This window comes from Vulpes vulpes, unplaced genomic scaffold (genome assembly GCF_048418805.1).
Source record: "Vulpes vulpes isolate BD-2025 unplaced genomic scaffold, VulVul3 u000000745, whole genome shotgun sequence".
Lineage (NCBI taxonomy): Eukaryota > Metazoa > Chordata > Mammalia > Carnivora > Canidae > Vulpes > Vulpes vulpes.
Genome location: NW_027325754.1, coordinates 60,029 through 85,122, shown reverse-complemented (window position 1 = coordinate 85,122; position 25,094 = coordinate 60,029). Strand labels below are relative to the sequence as shown.

At 57.0% G+C, this 25,094-nt stretch overlaps 1 protein-coding gene across 1 annotated transcript in view; it reads left to right on the top strand.

Moving 5' to 3' along the window:
- Nucleotides 1-25,094, top strand: part of LOC140596925 (adenylate cyclase type 1-like) — a 66,099-nt gene that overhangs the window by 35,471 nt on the left and 5,534 nt on the right. The window contains exons 3-4 of the mRNA XM_072745284.1: nucleotides 7,337-7,464; nucleotides 11,856-12,014. Coding sequence (XP_072601385.1) covers nucleotides 7,337-7,464; nucleotides 11,856-11,952 — 225 coding nt within the window. The 3' untranslated portion in view covers nucleotides 11,953-12,014. The remainder of the gene's footprint in view (nucleotides 1-7,336; nucleotides 7,465-11,855; nucleotides 12,015-25,094) is intronic.

Below are 25,094 nucleotides of genomic sequence, written 5' to 3'. Positions count from 1 at the left end.
CGGCCTGGGGCGGGCTCTTGCCGCGGTGGTTCAGGGTGTTGCTCGGGGTCCGAAGCCCGTTGCTCCCCTGAGTGAGGTGGCTGCTCCGCCACATCGATGACCTCGATCGCCGGTGGTGGGGCCCGTTCGGCCTCCAGGGCTCCCAAGGGTGCAGGTGGCTCTTCCAGCTCAGGCCAGGGATTCAGAGGTCTAACCACCACGGGTCTTACCTTGTACACAGCAGCTGACGTCAGGCCTCGGGCCGAGCACTCAGCTCCCCCAGCCGGGACCAGCTCCTTCCCCTGAGCCCTGGAAGGTGCAGCAGGCCCCACAGTCAGGGCTCGGGTGGGCTCTTGCGGTGGTTCAGGTTGTTGCTCGGAGTCCGAAGCCGGTTGCTCCACTGGCACATCGATGACCTCCATAGCCGGTGGTGGGGCCCGTTCGGCCTCTAGGGCTCCCAAGGGTGCAGGTGGCTCTTCCAGCTCAGGCCAGGGATTCAGAGGTGTGACCGCCACGTGTCTTACCTTGTACACAGCAGCTGACGTCAGGCCTCGGGCCGAGCGCTCAGCTCCAGCAGCTGGGACCAGCTCCATCCCCTGAGACCCTGAAGGTGTAGCAGGCCCCACCGTCGAAGCCCTGGCATGCTCTTGGGGTGGTTCAGGGTGTTGCTTGGGGTCCGCAGACAGAGTATCATCTCCAAGAAGACAAAGTATCATCACCAGGATGGACTTTCCACGTCCCTCTCAAATCAAGGACACGCTTCCCACCGCTCAACGTGTGTGAGTGCAAGAGCCCTGGGAGGTCTCCCCAAACTGCAGTCCATGGGGATGGGGTGTGAGCCTATCCAGTGCTCCCGGCCCAGCAGCATGGAGGCTTGATCTGTGTGGCCCACCCTGTCCCCAACTCAGCCACCCCAGTCCTCCTCACCTCCACCCTCAAACTCCACTTGATGGAGTTTTACAAAACGGCAAAGGTAACGCTCCACACGACAGTCGAGCACTGAGCCTGGCACATATTGCCCTGTGAATTTCAGCAGCTTGGTCAGGGCAGGAAATTCTGGGGGATCGTGGAAGTCCTCCTCATAGTAGTCCAGCCAGATGGTCAGGAAGGAGGTCAAGGCGCTGGGGAGGGACAGGTGGGCATAGGCGTCAGAAGACAGGGCTCCTCACACAGAGGTGTCCCGGGGAAGCCCTGCAGGAACCGGGGCCCTCGGCCTCCAGCGTGGGGCTGTCGGAGGCCAGTGCTGCTCCTTGTCCACCTGCCACCTGGCGGTCCTACCTGCCACAGCCCTGCTCACTGAGGAGGGGCTGGCACGAAGCCTCTGTGCATGGGAGCCCATGACCAGCGGTGTGACCATCACTGTCTTTCCCGGGGAACCTTCCCTCCTGTGGGTCTGCCCAGCCTCACTCACGAGGGGCCCCCAGGCGGTGTCCTTCCACTGACTCTAATCTCCCACGGGCGGGGGTCGTCTGGTCCCTGAGCCCTCACTGGCTCTCCTGAGCACCTGCCGTGCACCCGGGTCCAGGTGCCACCAGATTGGTGAGTGCGATGCTCCCCGCACCCTCTGCTCTGGGTCCCAGGTGTGGGGCAGACAGAGGGTTGGGAGAATGGGCATGGAGGAGGTCCCTTTGGCGTCCCAGTGCTCTCCCACAAAGCCCGCACCCCACCCACGGCTCTCCTTTGCTCTTTCCCTGACGGGGCCTCAGACCTCTACCCTGTCACAGGAATTGAAGATGTGTGCGATGAGGGGTCCAGCAGAACCCTCCGACCCACAGCCCCCTCGTGGCCCTCCTGGAGAGGGAAGGCTCCCCTGCATGAGCCAGAGCTCACTCACATTTCCCACTGGTCCCGGATTCCTTCCTTCTTGCAGGAAGCTACGATGCATCGATATCTAGAGGAGGGCGGGGGGCATCACATGAATCGTCCTGTGGACCCAACCTCTCCTCATAGGTGCTGTCACCCTCTGAACCCCAACTAGTCCAGAACCCTGGGGGGCCGTCAGCTCTGTGCATTGGGCCACGGGCAGCTCCTGGAGAAGTACCTGCACCCGCTGGCACTTTCTGAATGATTAAGGAATGAAAGGGCTCCAGCCAGGCCCATGGCAGATATCCAAGTGGGCCTGGGTGCCCAGGTGTCCCCGGGGACCCCTACTCCACTCCAAATGCCCCAGGATACAGATCCCAGGTGGACTCCGTTTCAATGGCAAAAGAGGCCAGCTCAAGACCCTGGTGACAGTGGGGAGGCGGCACAGGCTTTGTCATGGGGAGAGAACGAAGACTGCTGAGCACAAGCACAGCCCCTCTAGCCGACCTGCCACAGGCCAGGCCCCGGGGGCTGCCCTACAGGACCCGACTAGGCCCTGTGTGACTCTACTCCAGTCGGAGCAGCAGCCCCAGGGGCCAGGAAGTTCAACCACGTTCCCCAAGACTCCCAACCAGTAGGTATCCCATCCCCCTGGGCTGTGGAGTGTCAGGGAGCTCACTTTGCAAACAGCAGGTCCAGCACCTCTTCAGGGGTGCCATACTCTTCCACGACGTTTAAAAATTCAAATAGGGACAGATTGTGCAAGCGCAGCAAGGCAGGCACCAGTTCTTCTACCTCCTGCTGCAGCCGCTCCCTCCGGCTGGGGGTGGTCGGGCAGATCCGATTCCTTTTCAGGGCTGAGGCCCTTTCAGCCTGAGGTGGGATAGAGGGGACGTGCAGCCTGCACTGTAGCCTCCAGACCACCTGGGAGTTGGAGCGCAGGCCAAAGCCTGAGCTCTCAGTGGCTGCGGGGGATGGGGGGGGCAGAAGTGCCCACAGCAGGAACACGGAGCTTGAGGCCTACAGCTCAGTCACTTAGCATCTGACTCTGGGTTGTGGCTCAGGTCATGGTCTCAGCATCCTGAGATCCCGCCCCTGGCAGGCTCTGCCCTTGGGGCAGAGTGTGCTTGAGGAGACTGTGTCTCCCTCTTCTGCTCCCTGCTCTCTGTCTGTCTCTTAAACGGACAAGCTATCCAGTAAAGAAATAATCTTAGAGGATAAATTAAAAAAAAATATGGATCAATGCAAGGATCTCAAGTGGGAGGGGTCAGTATCCCAGGGCCGCTTGTCAGCTGAGTATTGACAGCACCGCCCTGCATTAACGGCTTCACCCCTTGAATTTGACCACACGTCCCTGTCTCCAGGTGCCCACATGGAGACCTTTCCTTGGGTGGGAGGGCCCAGGGCCTGAGGGTTGCAGGATGTTCAGCGCCGTACTGTGATTTGGCAACAGAAGGGAATCGCATCGAAGTCCGGCATCAGTGAAGGGCTCAGTGGCTGTGGGAACCAACTGGCCTTCTGACATGTTGTGCAGCACACGAGGCCCCTGTGCCTGACCCCGGGAGGGGGGGCAGGGATGCGCTCCTTCAAAACCTAACTGCAGAGCGATAGACATAGTACAGTGAGCCCCGTGTCCCTTTGGGGAAAAGTCTCCCAACTCACCAGGACCATTCTCCAGCCTTGGAGAAGGTAGGAAAGGACGTCAGGCCAATGGGGCCTCCTGGGAGCACCAGTTAGGAGAAAGCATAGCACAGTGCAAACTACTGGAGACCGCGTGTGATGAGACATGGTGTGTCTCTTTTTCAAAAGTTTTTATGGGTAGCCCGGGTGGCTCAGTGGTTTAGCACTGCCTTCAGCTCAGGGCGTGATCCTGGGGACCCAGGATCCAGTCCCACATCAGGCTCCCTGCATGGAGCCTGCTTCTCCCTCTGCTTGTGTCTCTGCCTTCTCTCTCTGTCTCTCGTGAATAAATAAATAAAATCTTTAAAAAGAGTTAATTATAAAAAAAAGTTGTTATTCATTCATGACACACACACACACAGAGTGGGGGGGGCAGACACACAGAGGTAGAAGCAGTCCCCATGCAGAGAGCCCGAGGTGGGACTTGATCCCGGGTCTCCAGCATCAGGGCCTGGGCAGAAGGCAGGCGCTAAACCACTGGGTGACCAGGCATCCCCTGAAGGCTCTATTCTGATATTCCTACAATTCTGTGTACAGGGACTCTGCATGCATCTGGCCCAGGCAGGGGCAGGGCCATGGGGGCACGTTTGGGGAGGAGGGGAATCCAGACTCCTGTCGCAGCAGAAGTCTAGGGGGTAGCGCAGGGGAGCAGAGGCTGGCTTCTGGGACCCGGGGCCCTTCGTGCTGCATCGGGGCCCTAGGTGTCAGGTGGCCCCAGCCCCTGCACTCACCTTGAACTCTTGCAGGCCTCCGTAAGATGTGTTGGGCTCCTTCCAGATCACCACCAGGGTGTCAGAGATGTCCTCTTCCTCCTGCCTCCGCCGCCTCCCGTTGTCCCATGTGCAGCTCTGTATGTGCCGTGTGGAGCTCTGTATGTCCCGTGTGGAGCTCTGTATGTCCTGTGTGGAGCTCTGTATGTCCTGTGTGGAGTTCTGTATGTCCCGTGTGGAGCTCTGTAAAGACAGTGTGGGGCAGCCAGGCAGGAGGCCTCAGCGCCCGGTCTGGCCGCCTCGGTCAGGCCGCACACCCAGCTGACTCCATTGCAGACACACCACATCACAGTGGGCACACACCTCCCCCAAGGAGAGCAAAGGGATGCGGATGCAGGGCCTTGGGTTAACTCCGAGTTGGGTAAGAGGGCACCTCAGGAATCCTGTTTCCACCCTGCCCACCGTGACCTCAGGGTGACCCTGAAGGGATCACCGGGGAACCTGCTGCCTGCACGGTCCTCCATCCTGGATGCGACCTGCCCACACATCCCTGGTTCCCTGAAGAGGAGGGGATGGGGCTGCCCCGGATGGCTGGCACAGGTGGCCTGGCCTGGCCTGGCCTGCTCTGTATTACCCTACGGCGCCTCCTGAAAAACTCCCTGAGGCGTTGAGTTTGACGGTGGCACCAACGTCTCCAGCATTCGAAGCAGCCGCATCCCTGGGGTTCCTGGGGTTCGTCGGAACTGGGAAAGTGATTAGGGAACATCTTTCAGTAGCAGAAGTCTCCTGAAAGTGAGCCTGAGGTGGGGCTGCACTAGAATGTGGGGGCCCGGGTGCAGGGTTCCAAGTTCTGTTGGCCTCTGTTGTGAAAGAAGTGACCTCACTGCCTGGGAGCCCCTCCCTGAGTCCACTCCTGGAGGAAGCTTCAGGAGTAGCGCTCCGGGCTGCCGATGGTCCCCCCGCCGCCGCGGGCAATGGGCTGTGTGCACACAGTGACACAAGCGCACCCCTCTCCACAGGCCCCAGGGAAGGGCTGTGTGCAGCCAGGGCCCCAGCCTGGAAACGCACCTGGGGTCAGACACAACTTTCCATTCTTCCCAGGTTTCCACCCCAGAGAAGCCTTTGTGCCCATCGGGGATGGTCTGCCTTGCATGTGGGTTAGGGATTATCCTAGCAGGTGCTTCCTCCAGACGTCCCCAGGCCACTGTGGTATCATATCTATGATATTCGGGGCGGGTGTCCCATGCCGGAAATACCTCCCACCACATGTTCTTCCTTGGTGTGTACATGCGTCCTGGCCCACAAGGTCCCTGTGTGCACACACGTGGGCACCGGTACCATCATTCTGGAGGCCCAGAAGATGACAGTGCCACCAGAGCAGGGATGGGCAATAGCCTCCCAAGATCCTAGGCTCCTGAATCCAAGGCAAACCCTACAGTAGGTGTGGGAGTCTTGGCGTAGAAGGTTTGAGGCCGTCCTTATCCTGAAACCCTGCAGCCCCGGGCTGATCGCTGGGAGAACGTCCTGACGCCCAGGACACGGGTGAGGCTTGGCGGTGGCGTCTGGTGCCATCAGGGCCCCAGGCCTGGGGACAGGGGACGTTGGGAGAGGGCTCCCTGTCCTTGGCCTGCATGGGCGTCCTGGCCTGCCTGCCCACTGGGGACGATGGGGACGGTGGGGCAAGAGCCCGGAGAGAGCCCAGGGCTGCCTGCTGGCGGGAGGCTTGGCGAGCGTGGCTGAGGAACGCGGGCCAGCTGACTCCCAGGGGCCCGGCCCTCGGCTCCCTCGAGGGGGCGTCTGCCTCCGGCCATCTGGCTCCGGCTCCCCAACACCAGCAGAGGACAGGCCGCCACCGGCCCGACCTTCCCGCGGGACACCCGGGAGCTCCTTTCCACAGGCAAGGAGCCCGGCAGGGTCCTAACAGGTGGCTGCCACGGTCCCCCGGAGAGCTGAGTGGTCAGAACCGGACATCCCTGTGGCCAGCTTGCAGTCCACGGGGGAGCCCCAGGGGGCCGGGCAGGCGCCCTGTCCTCTGACGTGGGACGTGGGTGGGGTTACAGGAGGCGGGAGCTGAGGGCTCTCACGGTGAATTCTCAGGTCAACCTGTAGCACCGGAGAACACCCGGAGGGGTCGGTCCTTCTGGGCAGACGGAGGGCAGCATGAGCAGAAGCCGGGGGATGTGCTCTCAGTGGGGCTGCAGTCGCCCGTGGGCCCAGGGCGCCCGCGACACTCCCCGTGTGATCACAGCCACGCTTCTTACTGCTTGTGTTCATTCTGGAAAAGGTCATCGTTTTTCGTGACGTTTGCAACTTCCGTTCACGTGTAGCAGGCTTGCTGTCCCCTCTGAACGAACGCGTGAATGCGTTTTGGAGAGCGTCTCCGTCGTATCTCGTGGTCACACCCGTGGACCTGAGCCACTCGCGGGAAGGAGTTTTGTGAGGCCGTCTGCTATTTTAGGGACGTTGAGGGGAGTTTTACGGAAGTGTCCGAGGATGATCACAGCCGAGAGCGGCGGGTCAGCGTGTGACAGGTGCTAGGAAGTCTGCCCCCGGGCGACGGCGAGGTGGGTGCGACACTCTTACTGTTGCAAAGTGCCAGAGTGGCAGTTCTGAGATGACCCTGGGTGGCGAGGTCAGGGTGCAGACCCTGGTGCGCCCCTTGCGGCTCGGGCCCCGGCAGGTGACTCTTCATGCATAGCCGCCCACACATCCCGTGGAGGCCAGTCGTGAGGACTCAGGTGTGTGCACCTGCCCTTCAGGGGCTGGTGTCGGGGGTGTCTGGCACGATGCACAGGGGCCAGCAGGTGACGGTCTGAGGTAGTGGTCAGGAGGGAAGCAGTGCTGGTCCCCATGGAAGAGAGAGCTGGCTCCAGGCTGGGGCTGTGTGGGTGTGCCAGCTGGGCCGCGGGGCGGGCAGAGTGGGGCTCTGCGTGGGAACCGGGCTGAGTGCAGGTGTAGGGCCGGGTGGGTGCCCCAGGGTGTCCCTGACCACAGCCCTGGGGGCCGCTCACCTTCCTGAGGCTGCCCTGGGCTCCCAGGGGTCCCCTGCCTGTCGTGCTGCACGCTCTGTGGTCTCTGGCACCTGGTGGTGAAAGTGCAGGTGCCCAGGCCCCGGGCGGGTCACTAACCTGGGATTTCTCCTGTCGCCCCCCCTCCCCCTCCAGGAGAACCACTGTCGCCACATGAAGATCCTCGGCGACTGTTATTACTGCGTGTCCGGCCTCACCCAGCCGAAGACCAACCATGCCCACTGCTGCGTGGAGATGGGCCTGGACATGATCGATACCATCACGTGAGTGCCCCGCGGCGACCGTCCCCGTGGCGACCGCCCCCGCGCTGTCCCGTCCACTCTCCGAGAGCCAGGCCGCATGGCGAGGCGCGTGTGCCTCTGGGACCCCCTCCTCTGCATTTTGCTGGGACGGCATTTCTTCAACCGTGGCCATCCAGGGCATTGTCGGGATGGCGTTAGTGGGGCGGGAAGAAATACGCTTTGTCGCGTAGCCTGGCCGGGCATCCAGGGAGTCAGCCGGGTTCCGCTTGAAGGAATTGCCCGTGCTCAGCCTTGCGCGCCTTGGCATCCAGGTGTCCCGTGCCGAGGGGCCTTCGAGGGAACAGGTGCGCGTCGCCTGGACACCGCGGGCCGGCCGTGTCCACTTCTCAGCCAGCCTATCTCGTCCCATCAGGCAGCAGGATGAAGAGTTAGGGACCCTTGGTCGGGGTAGGAACGGCGTGGGGCTGGGAGGCTGCGCTGGTGGCTGTAGCACCCCTGTGCCCACGTCTCAGCAGCTCAGAGGGGTGGGTGCAGCCCCGCAGGGCGGGCTTAATTCACAGGGAGCACTGTCAGCATCCACACTCGGAGCTGAGAAGTGGCGGCAGCAGCGTTGTCTGGGGAACAAGAAAGGGGAGAGAGAGAGATGCAAACGAGGAGGCTCCGAAGTGTGGATGAGTGTGGAGGTGCGGCTTCCCGGAGCCGGGCAGCGCCCTCGGGGACAGGGTGGGGGCTCTGCGGGCAGTGGGTCCCTGTGCCAGTGGTGGCGGGTCTGCGCCCGCACCAGGGTTGGGGGCGGGAGAGGCCCCGGTGAGGCCAGCGTGCATCCAGACACTGGAGCCTCTGCCCTCGAGGGGGAGCTGCGCTGGGGCAGGCGGGCAGGGCCAGGCAGGAAGCACAGGTGCGTCTCCCAGAGGGTTCCGAGGCTCCCCCTCGCGACGGCATCTTCTCGTGTCCCCGGCCACGTCCCAGCCATCAGAGCTCCGGGCACCATGTGCCACGAATACGCCTGCGATTCACATCGCGTCCTTTGTCAGCATGTGACGTATGCCCTGTCGCGCGTCACCCCTCGTGTCACAGCCCGTGCTGTCTTATGTGACGTCGCATGGGGCTCACGCCCAGCAGTTCTCACGTCGCGGCCACATCAGTTTGGAGCATGGCCTGGATCACGTCCTGTGTCGTTCTGGGACCTCCTGGGCCAAAGTGAGGTTGTGCAGGGGGAGGTGCGGGGAGGCAGGTGTCCACTCCGTCGTCAGCCAGTCAGGGGCGTGTCCCCAGCAGGGCCTCGCCAGGCTGCCGCCAACGGCTCGTGCCGTTGATGTCCCTGAGGGCGGTACACTGGCCGCCCCTGCTGGAAGCCTCCTGGGGGGACCTGGTGCCCCTGCTGCCCCCAGGGCTCCTTGGGTGGAAAGGCGCCCGGAGGCGTGCCTGGGACGCCTGGCTGCTCACGCGGGCTCTGGGCCTGCCCTGGTGCGCCCCACCATCGCCGCACCTGGGCAGCCTCGGAGGGATTTCTGTGACGATCTCTTGGCTGCCCCAGCCCGGAGTTCTGCACCTCCCCTCGGCGTGGCTGCTTCTGTGCCATGTGGAGAGGTTGATCGGCCACCTGTCTGCCCCTGCTCCGTTCACTCGGGGCAGTGGGGGCCCCTTGGCTGTGTCTCCTGTCCGCTGAGGCTGAGCTCCAGGCTCCCCGACCCTGTCGGCCCTGAGACCCCGCCTTGGCTTCGGAGGCTGCCCACCCCGGGGCCAGTGGGCATCTTCCTTGGCCTCCAGGGCTGCCGTCTGCATCGGCTCCATATCCCCAGAGGCTTCCATGGCCTCCTGAGATTCCGGGGCCCGGTCTCTGTCTCCACAAACTGGGAGCATGGGCTGGGCGCCGTCCCGGTTGTGGACAGGGGCGAGGGCCACCAGAGCCACAGCTCGGAGCCGGCCTCCTGCCCACGATGAGCCCCTCTTCCCTTCTCTGGGGGCCCCAGCGCAGGGTGCCGCCTGTGTGCGTCTGCCACATGGTGGGCCTCACGCAGGGACGGGCTCCTGGGGGGCCACTCCTGGCCTGCCGGTGGCCTCCCTCACCTGCCGCACCGCCCCCGTCTGACACAGAAACGTGCACAAACGTGTGTATTTTTGTTTAGCCTGGAACTCTGTAAGCACGAACCTTGCCCGAGAAGAAGCGAGTAGCAGTGGCCAGGGTGGGTGTCTGGCCTCTGGCCGGGCTGTGTGCTGCTGTGCGTTGGGCCCGCGGCACCCGGGGAGGACGGCGGCTTCCTTCTGGGCAGGGCCTGTCAGTCTTCTCCCTCGGAGCCCCGAAGGCGCAGCATCCCTGAGGCCCCGCCGCGGCCCGGATGGCTAGAGTGAGCTGTGGGCGACCGGCAGGAAGGTGGTGCTTGCAGACGCCCCTCGACCGCCGACGGCTCCGCGGCCTGGCTCCAGCTGGGGGTCCTTGGCACACGGGGGAGACCCAGAGCCGGGGGCTGGTTTGGGCCGGTTGTAGGATTCTTAGAGTATCTGCTGCAGACCCTGTGTGCAGTTCCAGGGTGCTCAGGGTTGGGGATGCTGCTCCCTCGCCCTGAGGGTGTTGCCTCTCTGGCAGTACACCCAGTCGGGGTGCAAACGCGAAAGTCCCTGGACTTGTGAGCTCAGGACAGGCGTGTGAGGGGCTGGGTGTTTGCTGCCCCTGCATGAACACGGTCACGGTTATGGACGGCCTCTCCTCAAGGGCAGGTGGGTGCAGGCCTTGGCCGCCAGGGTTCTGAGCTCTCCTGAGGCTAGGGGGTGGTGGTGGGGGGGTGGCGGGAGGACATGTGTGTTCCTGGTGCAGCGGGTGGGGGCGATCTTGTGCTCCACTCCATGGGAGGCAGGTTCGCGTCGGAGTAACAGGCGGGAACGTTGGCACACTCTGTGTTCAAGACCGTGCAGGGCACTGATGTGGAAGCAGAGGCCCAGGGCTCCCTCCTTGCGGGGTGGGTGCCGCTGCTGGGGTTGGGGGCTCTCCAGTCGGGCCGGCCCTCGTCCTCTGCTGGGTCCCCATCAGCCGGAACCTTAGTGCCCCCCCTCCACGGCTCCTCTGCCCCGGCCCCTGAGGCTACAGAGCGTCGGGTCGCACAGCCACCAGCAAGCGGGTGCCGCTGTGGTGCCAAGGAGACATTAGCCGGACACGCTTTGCCCCGGCTCTGGTGTTTGGGGTTACGTCTCCGTGAGACCTTCCCTGACGCGCCTTTTACTGAGAAGTGAGTGTCTCGGTGACTGCATCTGTTGGCAGATGTTTGAGGCAGAGCTTTCCAGAGCAGGTGAGGGTGTGTGGGTTGTGGGATTTGGTGGGCGGCTGGCTGGGGTGCTGCGTGCCGCAAGTGGGTCCCCGCCTCCCCGTCCCTGGGCCCCTTCCTGGCTGCAGAGGCGGAAATGTTAAAAATGCTCAAATGAACCGTTTCCTGCTTTTCTCATTCAGGTTTCTCTGTCTTCCTTTCTGTTTGCACATTTCCAAACAAAATAACAAAACAGTTAAAAATAACCCAACCCAAATTTTAACCTCATTTTGTTTGTCTTGGCGCCTCTCGTTGGAGTTTGGGAAACGAGTGATAAAGTTAAAATTGAGAGAAACTACGTTCATCACGTGTAAAAGTCAATAGGTATCGAGGACACATCCATTCAGACTCCCAAGTAACCCGTGGTGGCACGCGGACTTCTGGACGTGCACCGGGCGCCCCGGACCCGACGCGAAACACTGGTTCTGGGGGCTGGGCCCTTGGTGGGCACAAGGGGGCGCGATGATTGGCGCCCCACCACAGAAGGCTGGGCCAAGGGGGACGTGGTCCTCACGGGCTGGGGGAGGGGGTTCCTGCAAGGGCAACTGGCACCCAAAGGCCCTGGAGATGGGCCCTGGGGGATGGAGGTGAGGGCCTGGGAGGACTCCCTGGAGGCTGCGTCTCAGCTGGGCCAAGTCGTACTAGGAAGAAGGTGGGCGCACAGGAATCAACCGCAATTTTGAAGCAGGAGGGAGGTTGGTCTCTGAGCTCACGGGCCCCCTGCTGTGCTGGGCGGGTGGGGGTCTGCCCCGGGCTGGGCGCTGGTGGGTTTGGCTCCAGGGTGGCGGCCTCGTGGCCCTGCATGTCTGTGGTTTTCCTTGGGGAGACTTGCTAACCACGCGGCCACCTTGTCCTGGGCCATTGCTCGGACTCCTGGTGTGGTTGGGCTTTGCCGCTCATGTGGAAGGCCCATTGGACACACCTGCCATGGGGGCCACCTGTGGACAGACCAGGGTGGCAGAGGGGCTGGTCACCTGGCTCAGCGCTCCCTCTGGCACCTGACTGTGGCCATGCGTCCCAGAGCCGGGCGGGGACCCCATGCTCCCACCTGTCCGGGCTCCCTCACGGGTGTACACGAGGGCCCAGCTCATGCCCGTGACCTGTTTCTTGCAGGTCAGTGGCCGAGACCACTGAGGTGGACCTGAGCATGCATGTGGGGCTGCACACCGGCAGGATCCTCTGCGGGGTCCTCGGCCTGCGCAAGTGGTAGTACGACGTGCGGTCCAACGACGTGACCTTGGCCAACGTCATGGAGGCCGCTGGCCTGCCCAGGTGAGTCAAGGGGAGGCGATGCGCTCCCGGCCAAAGGACTGGTGCACGTGCTTCTCGGAGCCACCTGGGAGGGGCCTGTGGGGGGCCCGCAAGACCCCCGGCCTCTGCGGGAGCCGCAGTGGAGAGAGAGGAGGTCCGAGGCTCGCACCGCCTGGTGCTGTCGCTTCTCTCTGCTTGTCCCCTGCCAGACTGGAGGAGCCACGGGGGCAGATTGTGTCCCCCGTTCAGCATCGTCGTAGGAACCCGCCACCGCTTGGCCAGTTGGCTGCCAAATGGGAACAGGGTATCCACCCCCCAGCCGCCCCTTCCTCTGAGCCCCGCCTGCACACTCCAGGCCGCCTCCCGCTTCAGCCTCCGTGCACTCCGGGCACAGCTTGCTGAGCGTCGGCCAGTGGCCCTCCAGTCACCAGAGGCCACCAGAGGCCAGGCCTGGGCAGTGCCCCCAGGGGCTCCTGATGTCCACAGCGGGAGGAGCCCCCCACCCCCCCCCGTTTTTGCTGAGCGAATGCGTGAGCTGCGTGTGCCTTGTTGGCCGGGCGAGAGTCCGCAGGCACATCTCAGTCCTGGCTGGGGGCGGACCCGAGATTGGACAGGGAGGGAGGTGGCCAGCGCCAGGTGTGAGCAGTCGGGGCTGGCGCCACTGCAGGGGGCTCCTCTCCCCGAGATCTGGGGGCCCAGTGTGTCTGCGCGGCGTGGGAGCATCGGGCTCAGGAATCCCGAATGGAATCTGGAACCAAGGCTGGGCCTTGGGAGCTGCGTAGGACGTGGAAGGCCAGCTGGTGAGGATAGGAGAGTCGGGACTTCCCCAGGGTAGGGCCGCGGAGGGGGCCGGCCCTGGTTGGCTGCGGGTCTTGTCAGCGTCTTGTGCCGGGTCCCTGCGGTCTTTATTTTAGTTTTTGTTTTGAATTTCGCGAGCGTGAATCTAAAAAGGACTTTGTGCTTTTATCCACGAAGGTACGTGTTGACTATTGCAAAATGTATTTAAGCTGCCTTTTTTCTTTTAAAAAGATTTTATTTATTTGAGAGAGAGCAAGAAAGCACAATTTCGGGGATGGGCAGAGGGAGTGGGAGAAGCAGACTCCTTGCCGAGCGGGGAGCCTGACGTGGGACTCGGTCCCTGGACCCTGAGATCATGACCTGAGCTTCCCAGGTTCCCCCAAAGAGATTTAAAATAAAATTTCTAGTAACAAAACAGCGTAAAACCTATGTGAATAACCTAGAACTTAAAGTACCTAAAAAAGACACAAGGACGTGTCAATACTTGTTATTTAATATAATAAATAACAACATATAAACTTAAAAAATACATAACATAGTAAGGATTTAATGCAGTAAAAATATCAAATTAATCCCTTCATTCCAGTGCCAGAGTCACAGCGTGGGGCACAGGGTGGCAGGTGTGGTTGTTTTTCACTGAAAGACAGTAGTTTTTGTTTCTTTTAATTTTGGCAGCTTCGACCTGGGAGAGGAAGCCTGGGCATAGCTGAGATGTGTGGAGGGGGGGCCTGGGTGGGAAGCCAGCGGCACCAGGGCGCGCGGCCCATTCTGTGCTGTGACCGTTCCTGCGACCCGAACCAACTCTAAGAAACGCCTGTGTTCACAGTAATATGTTTTATTGTCCAGTGTTTTCCCGGATGCCTGACCCTCCAGATCCACAACATCTTGTGTATTTTCATAGTGGTCTTGATCTACTCCATGGCCCAAGGATGTGTGGTGAGCATGTCCTCAGGCGGCAGGGTGTAGCAGGGGGAGCCCCGCGAGGTGTGCGGGGCTGAGGGGGGCTGACTCCGGGTGAAGGGACACCCAGCCCCTCCCCAGTGCACAGTAGAAGCTGAGGCAGGAGTCAGGGCAGGGGGTGGGGCGCTGAGTACCAGGAGGGAGGCAGGGCCGCAGTGACAATAGGGGAGCCTGAGAGGGCACGGGTGGTGTGGGGGGGCGAGGGGGTCTCTTGCTTCTTCCAGCATACACTGGGGGGAGCCTTGAGGGCAGAGCAAGGGGCGGTCGGGCGGCACCTGGGGGCATCCCCTCCTTCCCACAGGAAGCTCTAGCAGCAGGTGGGCGGTGCAGGTGGGGCTGAGGGCAGCTGGTCCTGAGCCCCAGTCTCCCTGCCACCCCTGCCCCTGTCTCAACACCCCTGCCCCTCCACCCCTGCTCTTCTGCCCCTGCCCCCTCTGCCCCTGCCCCCTCCACTCCTGCCCCTGCTGCCTCCACTCCCCACCATCCCCTCCACCCCTGCCTCTTCTTGACCCTGTGTCCCCTCTGCCCCTGTCTCTTCCACCCCTGCCTCCTCTGCTCCCTCCCCCCCCCCCCCCCCCCCCCCCCCGCCCCTTCTCCCCTGTCCCCTCTACCCCTGCTTGCTCTGGCCCTGCTTTCTCTGCTCCTCCTCCCCCTTCACCCCCGCCCCCTACGCCCCCTCCCCCTCCCCCTCCACCCCTGCCCCCTCCACCCCTCCACCCCCTCCAGGTGGGCTGTCTGCCCTGGGCCTGGAGCTCCAGCCCCAACAGGACCCTGGTGGTCCTGACGCCCGGTGGCCAGAGCGCACTGCTGCCCGCTGTACCCTGCGAGTCTGCGCCCACTCCCTGCTCTGCGGCCTGGTGGGCACGCTCCTACTGGCCATCTTCCGGCGAGTGTCCTCCCTGCCCAAAATGATCCTACTCCTCGTGCTCACTGCGTCCTACATCCTGGTCCTGGAGCTCAGCAGCTACACCCGGGCCTCGGGGTAGGTGCGCTGCTGCCGTGCCCCCTGGACGCACATGTCGGGCGCTGCCTGATTCCGCGGCTTCTCCGTGTGTCCATTTGGCCAACGAGGCCTCGGTTTGGACGGGAAGTGCTGCAGCCGGGCAGGTGGCAGGTGCTGCAGACTGGTCTGCCCCGGGGGCACGTGGATGGGTCTTGGGCCCTCTGTACTGAAGAGGTTTACCTCCTCCCCTCCCCCACCTCCCCCTGGGGCAACGCGGTGTCCGGGCTCAGCTTCGAGCCCATCATGGCCATCCTGCTGTTCTCTTGCACGCTGGCCCTGCACGCCCAGCAGGTGGACGTCAAACTGCGGCTGGACTAGCTCTGGACGGCACAGGCAAGAGGCCCTCCGTGTGCTCCACGGAGGGTGGGGTGCGGCAAAGGAGCCCCTGGGGAGGGGCCGTGCGGGTGGAGGGGCTAGTGCTGGGGCAGGACGGGGACCAGGGGAAGCTGAGCACAGCCACATGAGCCCCGCCTGACAGGCACAGGAGTTTGGTGGCATCCTGAGCAGTGAGGTCCCCATCCCCAGAGGGGTCCGGCAGTAGGGCTGCCGCGCAGTGGCTCAGCCTTTGCTGCGCTGCACGGGACAGTGGGTCTCCCCAGGGTCATGGGAGTGTACAGAAAACGCTGACTCTTGCACCGCCCACCCATGTTAGTAGGTGTGCGGGTGCAGGTATGCGAGCTGTCGGCCCCGAGCCCGGGGAGGGAGGGGATGACTACCAGAGGCGTGGGCTGTGCACCTGCCAGGTGACCAGCACACCGGTGCACGTCTGGGCCAGCCGGGCATGCGCGAGGTGCCCCCCTCGTCCCCTGCTGTGTCCCTCGTCTCTGGATGGGGAGGCCTTCCGGCCTGCTGGACAAGTCCACCTGTGCCACTTGCAGACGTCTGGACCCTGGGTGGAGAGCCTCCCTTGGCTTCCCCGGCTAGAAGTGGGCAGGGGGCGCGCCCTAGAACAGAGATGGTGGATGCGAGCTCTCGGGAGCTTTCTAATCCTGATGTATTACAAAGCTGCTCTCTAGCATCCGAGGCATTTAATTGTGTCTGGTCTTCATGGCAGCCCTGCCCAGGGCATGAGCCTGCAGGTGGGGAGCAGGGCAGCGATGTGAGGTGCTTGGGCCCGGGCAGCTGGTACATGGCCCAGCGGGGAGGAGCCAGGGTCTGAGTGGTGTCCGGAGCAGGGGGGCAGTCGCCTCATCCTGGGAGCCCTGTGTCCAGCCTGGGGCCCCCCTGGGGGCCAGGATGCAGGGAGAGCCAGTGTTCGATGCCAGACAGGTGGAGCCCAGAGGATTGGGGGGTGAGGTCGCCCTCGCCGAAGAAGACCATGGGCTGCAGAGACCAGCACGGACACCTGGAAGTGATGTTTGGTGGCCGTGTGGGCGTCCTGTGGCCTGGTCCGGGTGACACATAAAACCTCCAGCCTGGGTGAGGATACAGTGACTAGTTCCCCACCAGGACGGGCTTGGCGGCGGGCCTGGCACGCAGTAAGCCCTCGGTGCGGCTGGGCAGCCTCCGGACGCCGCCTTGTTCATCTCTTGGGACGCTCCACCCGCAGGAGGCCAGTCTGATACTTCTTCTCTGGTTTTGTTAACCTGGGAAAGACAGGTCCCGGCTAAGGATGTCTAGGCAGGACGCGTGTTTGGGACCATGAAGGGTGATCCTGTTCCTCCGGGTAGACAGAGGAGGGAAGACCCGTGTGCGTGCGCGTGTCTGTACCCGAGTACATAGGTGGTCTGCACACACGTCCGTATGCCGGGGAACAACATAGCCTAATTATTCTTTTCTGCGTAACACCGCACTGAGGTTAAAACCGCTCTCTTCACGCTTCATTCCTGTAAAGTATGCGGTTCGGTGGTTTCCAGTGTATTTACCGACTTGGGCCGCCGTCGCAATGGTCAGTGTTAGAGCATCTTCACGTTCCCAGAGAGCCCTGTCCCCAGCAGCGGTCACTCCCTATGTCTGCCGCCCCATCCCCGTGGATGCGTGCTTCTGCTCACTGCTCATTGCCCATCCCGTGTCTACTCTGGGCAGCCCACGCCCCCGAGTCCTGGGGAGACCCCTGATCTGAGGGGCTTGCTGCCCGGTCCCGTCTTCACTGTACACCTGGATTCTGGGTTCTGGGTGGGCAGAGGCCCTGGAATGCTGAGCCCTCTGGACCCCTGTCCAAGGGGCTGGGACGCCCTAGGGGGCGGGTGTACAGTGTTGGCTGGAGTCTCCCTGCAGACCGGGGAACGCACCCGATGCTGGCTCTGTCCCAGAAGGGACTTGAGCTGCCACCGTCATCCCACGTGAGGGCCCGAACACAACCTAGATTGGGTGGGTCAGGGGTAGGACCCTCAGCTCACCTGAGATGGGCTGGTCTAGGGCCACGGCAGGCGCCCCGAGGCAGGCCACCAGACAAGACTCAGGGCCTTCAGCCAAGGGACCCGGCCGGCCCTCTGTGACCGTGCCGGGAGGGGTCCAGCCGCGTTCTCCCTGCGCCTGCTGATGCTCCGCCCTAGCCAAGCCCGGAGGTGTCAGGTCGGAGCCGCTTCCAGACAGGCGGCCGCATACGTGGGCTCCCAGAAGTGAGACCCGACCGCTGCTGTTTGCCACAGCCTCACCAGGTGATGGAGCACAGCGTCTCTCGTGGGCTGTGCCAGGGGACTCAGGGGACCCTTGTCTGGCTGCAGCTGGCTGTCCAGGGGCACGGGGCTGGCTGGTCCCTAGAGGTGCCCAACCCGCGGTCAGCTGGCCCGTCTGGTTTCAGGTCTTTAGTTGCGATTAGCTACTCAGCTTGAGGAGAGCAGTCAGGGTGTGCTGGAGAGTCGGGTTGGCCTGGCGTGTGTGCATCTGGCTTCCGGCTTGTTCACCAGGCACCTGCCGTGCTGCCAGCGCCACAGACAGAGGCTGCGGTGCCCCGTCTGGGTTGGCAGGCGCTCTTCTCGGTGCCCCTTTAGATGTTGTAAGCCCAGTGTTTGGGCCTGCCCTGGGGTTCCCCACTGACAACACCCTGGGCCCCCACCTCTCGGTGAGTTTTCCGGGGAGCTCAGTGGCAGGGAGACCCTCCACGTGTCACTGGGAAGGGGTGCCTACATGCGATGCACTGACATATTTTCCCAAGGATGTGTAACAGGAAAGGCCACCTCACCTTCTTGTAAACCCAGCAAAACAAGGACATTTCTCGACTTTTCCCGCTTGCCCTGTGGGTCCATAAGCCTGTCACGCAGACATCACGGTGTCTCACACCGTTGTGGAACGGTCAGGCCAGGCCTGGGGGCTAATTATTTTCAGACCCCGGGTGGTCACAGGAGCCTGCATGCTTGAGCTTCCTCCTCCTTTGTGGCCACTGCAATGCCTGTGTTCCAGAGCCGTGTTTCCTTTGGATTCCACAGACAATCGGGACGCCGACCTCAGTTTGGATGATAGTAGGGCAACTTGTTCCTGCACAGGGAATGCCTGTCTCGGGAGGGTGATTCCCATCGGTGGTGGCGCCATAGTGGCGGGACTCGGAGGGAAGGTGGCCTGGCTGCGGCTTGCCTGTCACGCGGGTACGGTTCTGTGAGTTGTTGGATTCGCTTTGCCAAAATGTGGTAAGGGGATATGCGTTGGCGCTCATGAATAATGTAGTTCTCTCATTGTCTTTTATTCATTCATTCATTCATTCATTCATTCATTCATTCATTTATTTCTGTAAATTTATTTTTTATTGGTGTTCAGTTTGCCAACATATAGGTTGTTCTCTCATTTTCTAGGCCAGACAAGGCTTTGAGGTCAGAGCGAAGCAGGCCTCACCAGTGGGGACCTGTTCCTTCTTTTGCGGGTTTCTGGAAGAGTTCGTGGAATTGGTACCATTTCTTCCTCAGACGTTCTGGGTAGTGAAGCCCTTCGGCTTGGATTTGTATGTCTGTCTTTAGAGTAGGAAGGTTTTAACTAAAATGAGCTTCTCTAAAGATAAAGGGCCATAAGGCTTTCCTTCTTTTTTTTCTTTTTTGAGGTAGCTTTGGGAATTTATGTCATTGCCTGAACGTTGTTCATTTGATTATTACAAACTTGATTTTACTATTCCCTTCTTACCCACTTTACCATTTGTAGGATTTGTGGTGACATCCCCTCTCTCCTGATGTAGGATTGTGTAGACTCTTTTTTTTTTTTTATCAATGTGACTAGAAGTTGATACATTTTATTCATCTCAAGAAATAGCTTTTGGTCTTTTTGCCTTTCTCTGTTATTTTGAGTTTCCAATTTCATTGAATTCTACTCTGATTTTTATTTTCTTCTGATAACTTTGGGGTTAATTTACTCATGTTCTCTAGTTTCTCAGGATGATTTGTACTTTCTCTAACTCAGGGGTTTTAGTGTACATTTTCCTCCAAGTCCTGCTTAATTCACAAATTTTGACATTAAATGTTATTTCATTATCCTTTGGCTCAGAGATCTTTGTTGCTGTTGTTGTTGTTGTTGTTGTTATTGTTCTTCTTCTTTCTTCTTTCTTCTTCCCATGAGTTATGAAGACATACATTCTTTTGTTGAAGATTTCCCAGGGATCTTTCTGTTACTCACTTCTCCTTAGTTATACTGTGGTCAGAGATTATACCTTGAATTCTTTTAGATTTCTTGAGAAAGCGGGGCACGTGGGTGGCTCGGTTAAGCTACTGAACTGATTCTTGAGAATTCTATCATCCCTGTCCAATTTTGTGGCTGTTGGATGGTGTGGGTTTTTAAAATTTATTTAAATTTTTAAATTTTTTAATTTTTTTTGATGGTGTGTTTCATGAATGCCAATGAGGCCACCCTGGCCGAGGATGCTCATAGGTCTTCTATGCCCAAATGGACTTTATGCCCAAATATTCTACCAATTTTTGAGAGAATGATGTTGAAATCTCCCGTTGTACCCGTAGACAGAATTTTGTGTGGTTCTACCAATTTTTCCTTTATGTATTTTGGCAATTCATTATTAGGTGCATAATAAATGTTTAGGATGAGGATGTCCTCTTGGTAAGTTGAAACCTTTGTCCCCTTTATTACTATGGAAAGAGCTGCTTTTCCCAGGTAATGTCCTTGGCTCTGCAGTATACTTTACATGATATTATATAGGTAATCCTGCTCCCTTTATATATTTTTCATCATTTTACTTTTAACTTATTTATATATTTTTACCTAAGGTGGGTTTCTCATAAGCAAAACGCAATTGGACCAACATACAATTGGACCTTGCCTTCTTTTTTTTTTTTAAATTTTTTTTTTAAATTTTTATTTATTTTTGATAGTCACAGAGAGATAGAGAGAGAGGCAGAGACACAGGCAGAGGGAGAAGCAGGCTCCATGCACCGGGAGCCCGACGTGGGATTTGATCCCGGGTCTCCAGGATCGCGCCCTGGGCCAAAGGCAGGCGCCAAACCGCTGCGCCACCCAGGGAATCCCTGGACCTTGCCTTCTTATCCTACTTATAAATCTCTGCTTTTTAAATTGAGCTGTTCAGACCATTTATAAGTAATATGATTATTGATGCATTGGATTTTAATTTTTATCTTGCTGTCTCCTATTTGTCATGTCTGCCCATCTGTTCTTTGTGGTTTTTTTCCCCTCTTTTTCTGCCTGCTTTGGATTAAATATTTTTGTTATTCTATTAAAATATATAACAGCATTTAATGTTCCATTTGTAATGAGTATTGATTACTTTATTAATAGTAGTAATTCATTTGTCTCTCTTGCTCTCCCTCTTTTTTTTCTCTTCCTCTTTTTGTTAGCTGCATTCTTTGTTGTATTATTGCTTTAGGTTTCAAGTTTTTATATAAATTCGATGGCTAACATATAGCTATTATTACTTTCAAGGGTACTTTTTAGTGATCCATCACTTACACATAATGCTCAGTGCTCATCACAGGTGCCCTCCTTAATACCCACTCCCTCTCTCCCCTCGCCTCAGCAACTGTCAGCGTGTTCTCTGTAGTTAAAAATCTGTTTCCTGGGGATCCCTGGGTGGCGCAGCGGTTTGGCGCCTGCCTTTGGCCCAGGGCACGATCCTGGAGACCCGGGATCGAATCCCATATCAGGCTCCCGGTGCATGGAGCCTGCTTCTCCCTCCGCCTGTGTCTCTGCCTCTCTCTCTCTCTGTGACTATCATAAATAAATAAAAAAATTAAAAAAAAATCTGTTTCCTGCTTTGCGTCTCTCTCTTTTCTCTCCCTGTGTTCATCTGTTTCATTTCTTAAATTCCATACATGACTGAAATTATATGGTGTTTGTCTTTCTCTGACTGACTTATTTCACTTAGCATAATACGCTCTAGCTCCAACCAGGATGTTGCAAATGGCAAGATTTCATTCTTTTTTGATGGCCAAATAGTATTCCATTGTATATATAGACCACATCTTTTTTGTTTTTGTTTTTACGTTTGTTTTTATTAAAATTCAATTTTCCACCATATAGTATAACATCCAGTGGTTATCCAACCAAGTGCCCTCCACAGGCACCCAGTAACCCCATCCCCCCACCCACCTCCCGTTCTGCAACCCTTTGTTTCCCAGAGTTAGGAATCTCTCATGGTTTGTCTCCCTCTCTAATTTTTCTCGCTCAGTTCCCCTCCTTTTCCTTATAATCCCTTTCACTATTTCTTACATTCCACGTATGAGTGAAACCATATGATGATTGTTTCTGCAGTTGACTTTTTCACTCATCATAATACCTTCCAGTTCCTGGAGGGCATTATGCTGAGTGCAGTAAGTCAATCGGAGAAGGACAAACCGTGTATGTCCTCATTCATGTGGGGAATATAAATAATAGTGAAAGGGAATATAAAGGAAGGGAGAAGAAATGTGTGGGAAATATCAGGAAGGGAGACAGAACATAAAGACTCCTAACTCTGGGAAACGAACTAGGGGTGGTGGAAGGGGAGGAGGGCGTGGGGTGGGGTGAAGGGTGACGGGCACTGAGGGGGACACTTGACGGGATGAGCACTGGGTGTTATTCTGTATATTGGTAAACTGAACACCAATAAAAATTAATTTATTAAAAGAATAATAAAAAAATAAAATAAAGAAAAAAAATACCTTCCAGTTCCATCCACATCAAAGCAAATGGTGGGTATTTGTCCTTTCTGATGGCGGAATAATATTCCATTGTATACATAGACCGCATCTTTATCCATTCTTCTGTTGAAGGATATCTCGGCTCCTTCCACAGTGTGGCTATTGTGGACATTGCTGCTATAAACATTGGGGTGCAGGTGTTCTGGCATTTCACCGCATCTGTATCTTTGGGGTAAATTGCAGTGCACTTGCTGGGCCGTAGGGTAGCTGTATTTTTAACTGCTTGGGGAGCCTCCACACAGTTTTCCAGAGTGGCTGCACCAGTTCACGTTTCCACCAACAGTGCAGGAGGGTCCCCCTTTCTCTACATCCTCTCCAACAGGTGTTGTTTCCTATCTTGTTAATTTTCACCATTCTCACTGGGGTGAGAACACATCTTTATCCTTGCACATTGATAAATGTTTAGGCTCTCTTGGTAGTTTGGCTATTGTTGATAATGCTGCTATAAACATCAGGGGGCATGTACCCCTTCGAATCAGTATTTTTGTATCTTTTGGGTAAATACCTAGTAGTGCATTTGCTGGATCTTAGGGTAGTTCTATTTTAACTCTTTGTGGAAACTCCATACTGTTTTCCAGAGTGGCTGTACCAGTTTTCATTTGCACCAGCAATGAAAGAGGGTTCTCCTTTCTTTACCTACTCACCGACACTTGGTGCTTCTTGTGTTGTTAATTTTGGCCATTCTGACAGGTGTGAGATGATGTCTCATTATGGTTTGATTTGTATTTCCCTGATGATGAGTGATGTTGAATATCTTGTCATGTGTCTGTTGGCCATCTGTGTGGCTTATTTGGAAAAATGTCTATTCGTGTCTTCTGCCTATTTCCTAGCTGGATTATTTGTGTTTTTGGGTGTTGAGTTTGATAAGTTCTCTATAGATTTTGGATCCTAACCCTTTATCAGATATGTCATTTGTAAACCTCTTGTTCCATTCTGTAGGCTGCCTTTTCGTTTCATTGATTGTTTCCTTCATTGTGCAGAAGATTTTTATCTTGATGAAGTCCCAAGAGTTCACTTTCAGCTTTGTTTCCCTTTCCTCTGGAGACATGTCTAGGAAGAAATTACTATGGCCAATATCAGGGAGGTTACTCTGTGTGTCTTCTGGGATTTTTATGGTTTCGAATTTCTTTTGAATAAATTAATTGGTCTGTAGTATGTAAGAAAGTGGTCCAGTTTCATTCTTCTGCATGTGGCTGTCCTTACACCATTTGTTGAAGAGGCAGTCTTTTTTTTCCCATCGGATATTGTCTCTTGCTTTGTTAAGGATTAGTTGACCGTAGAGTTGAGGATCCATTTCTGGGCTCTCAATTCTGTTCCGCTGATCTGTGTGTCTGTTTTTGTGCCAGTACCATAGTGTGTGGATCACAGCTTTGTAATACAGCTTGAAGTCCAGAATCGTGATGCCTCCCACTTTGCTTTCTTTTTCAAGATTGCTTTAGCTATTTGGGCTTTTTTGTGGTTCCATACAAATTTGGGGATTGTTTGTTCTAGCTCTGTGAAAAGGGCTGGTGGCATTTTGATCCGAATTACATGACATGTGTGGATTGCTTTGGGTAGTATAGATATTTTAACCGTATGTGTTCTTCAAATCCACGAGCATGGAATCTTTTCCATTCTCTGGTGTTCGCTTCAATTTCTTTCCTGAGTGTTCTATAGCTTTAGGAGTATAGATCTTCTACCTCTTTGGTTAGGTTTATTGTTGGGGGCGGGCCTGTCTGTGGCAGCTCTGTGGGGGGCGTGGCCGGGGCGTGGCCAGAGCTTCCATGGCCAGAGCTTGCCTGGCCAAGTTTTGGATGGGCGTTGCCTGTGTTCTCCCCCAGGGTTTTGATGGAATCTCGTCTCACATTTACATCTCTCATCCATTTTGAGTTTATGCTTGTGTCTGGTGTGAGACAGTGGTCCAGTTTCCCTCCTCTGCATGTGGCTGTCCAGCATTTCCAGTGGCATTTATGGAAGAGACTTGTCTTTTTTCCAGTGGATGGTCTCTCCTGCTTGGTCGAATATATGGTCTTGACCATCGAGTTGAGGGTCCACTTCTGGATTCCTCTTCTGTTCCATTGGTGGCTGTGTCTGTTTTTCTGCCTGTACCATACTGTCTTGGATTGCACAGCTTTGCAACGCAACCCGAAATCCGGCATTGTGCTGCCCCCCGCTGTGGTTTTCTTGGCTACCGTTCCCGTGGCCATTCGGGGTCCTTTCTGATTCCACACAAATCTTCAGATGATGTGTTCCAGCTCTCTGAAGAGAGTCCGTGGTATTTTTGATATGGATTGCGTCCTTTGTGTAAATTGCCCACGTTGACGTTTCCCAATATTCATTCTTCGGATCCCTGAGCATGGAATAGTTAGCCATCTCTTTGTCTTCCTCAGTCTCTTTCAGACGTGTTCTGTCGTTTTTCGGGTTGAGATCCTTTACCTGTTTGGTTAGGTTTATTCCTAGGTAGCTCATGTTTTTGGGTGCCATGGTAAATGGGGTCGACTCCTTATTTCTCTTTCTTCAGTCTCATCGTTAGTTCACCACTGCTGAACTCATTTCTGGGTCTGGACTGCAGCCAGCCTTGGGTGGCTAAAATCTCCTCAATGCTGGGTTAATCAGGACATCTGGCCCTCCTTCTGCCTTGTCCTCCACTGTCTTCCCCATGATCTACGCTATTCCCCTCTGAGTCTCAAATCAGAGCAGCCTTCAGTGCCCCCACTTATCTTAATCAGATGAGAATAATGGGAGAGATGACGTATTTGAAGAAGCCTTGCGGGAACAATTGCAAATAGCAATAGAAAGGCCACTGACTTCTGGGCATTGATTTTGTACCCTGCCACACTGCCGAATTTCCTGTATGAGTTCTAGCAGTCTTGGGGTGGAGTCTTTTGGGTTTTCTAGGTGTACGGTATCATGTCATCTGCGAAGAGGGAGAGTTTGACTTCTTCTAGGCCGATTTGTTTTTTTTTTTTTTTTAAATTTTTTATTTATTTATGATAGTCACAGAGAGATAGAGAGAGAGGCAGAGACACAGGCAGAGGGAGAAGCAGGCTCCATGCACCGGGAGCCCGACGTGGGATTCGATCCCGGGTCTCCAGGATCGCGCCCTGGGCCAAAGGCAGGCGCCAAACCGCTGCGCCACCCAGGGATCCCTTCTAGGCCGATTTGAATGCCTTTTAGTTCTTTTTGTTGCCTGATTGCTGAGGCTACGATGTCTAGTGTTATGTTGAATAGCAATGGTGAGAGTGGACATCCTTGTCTCCTTCCTGATCTTCCTCGGGGAATAGCTCCCAGTGTTTC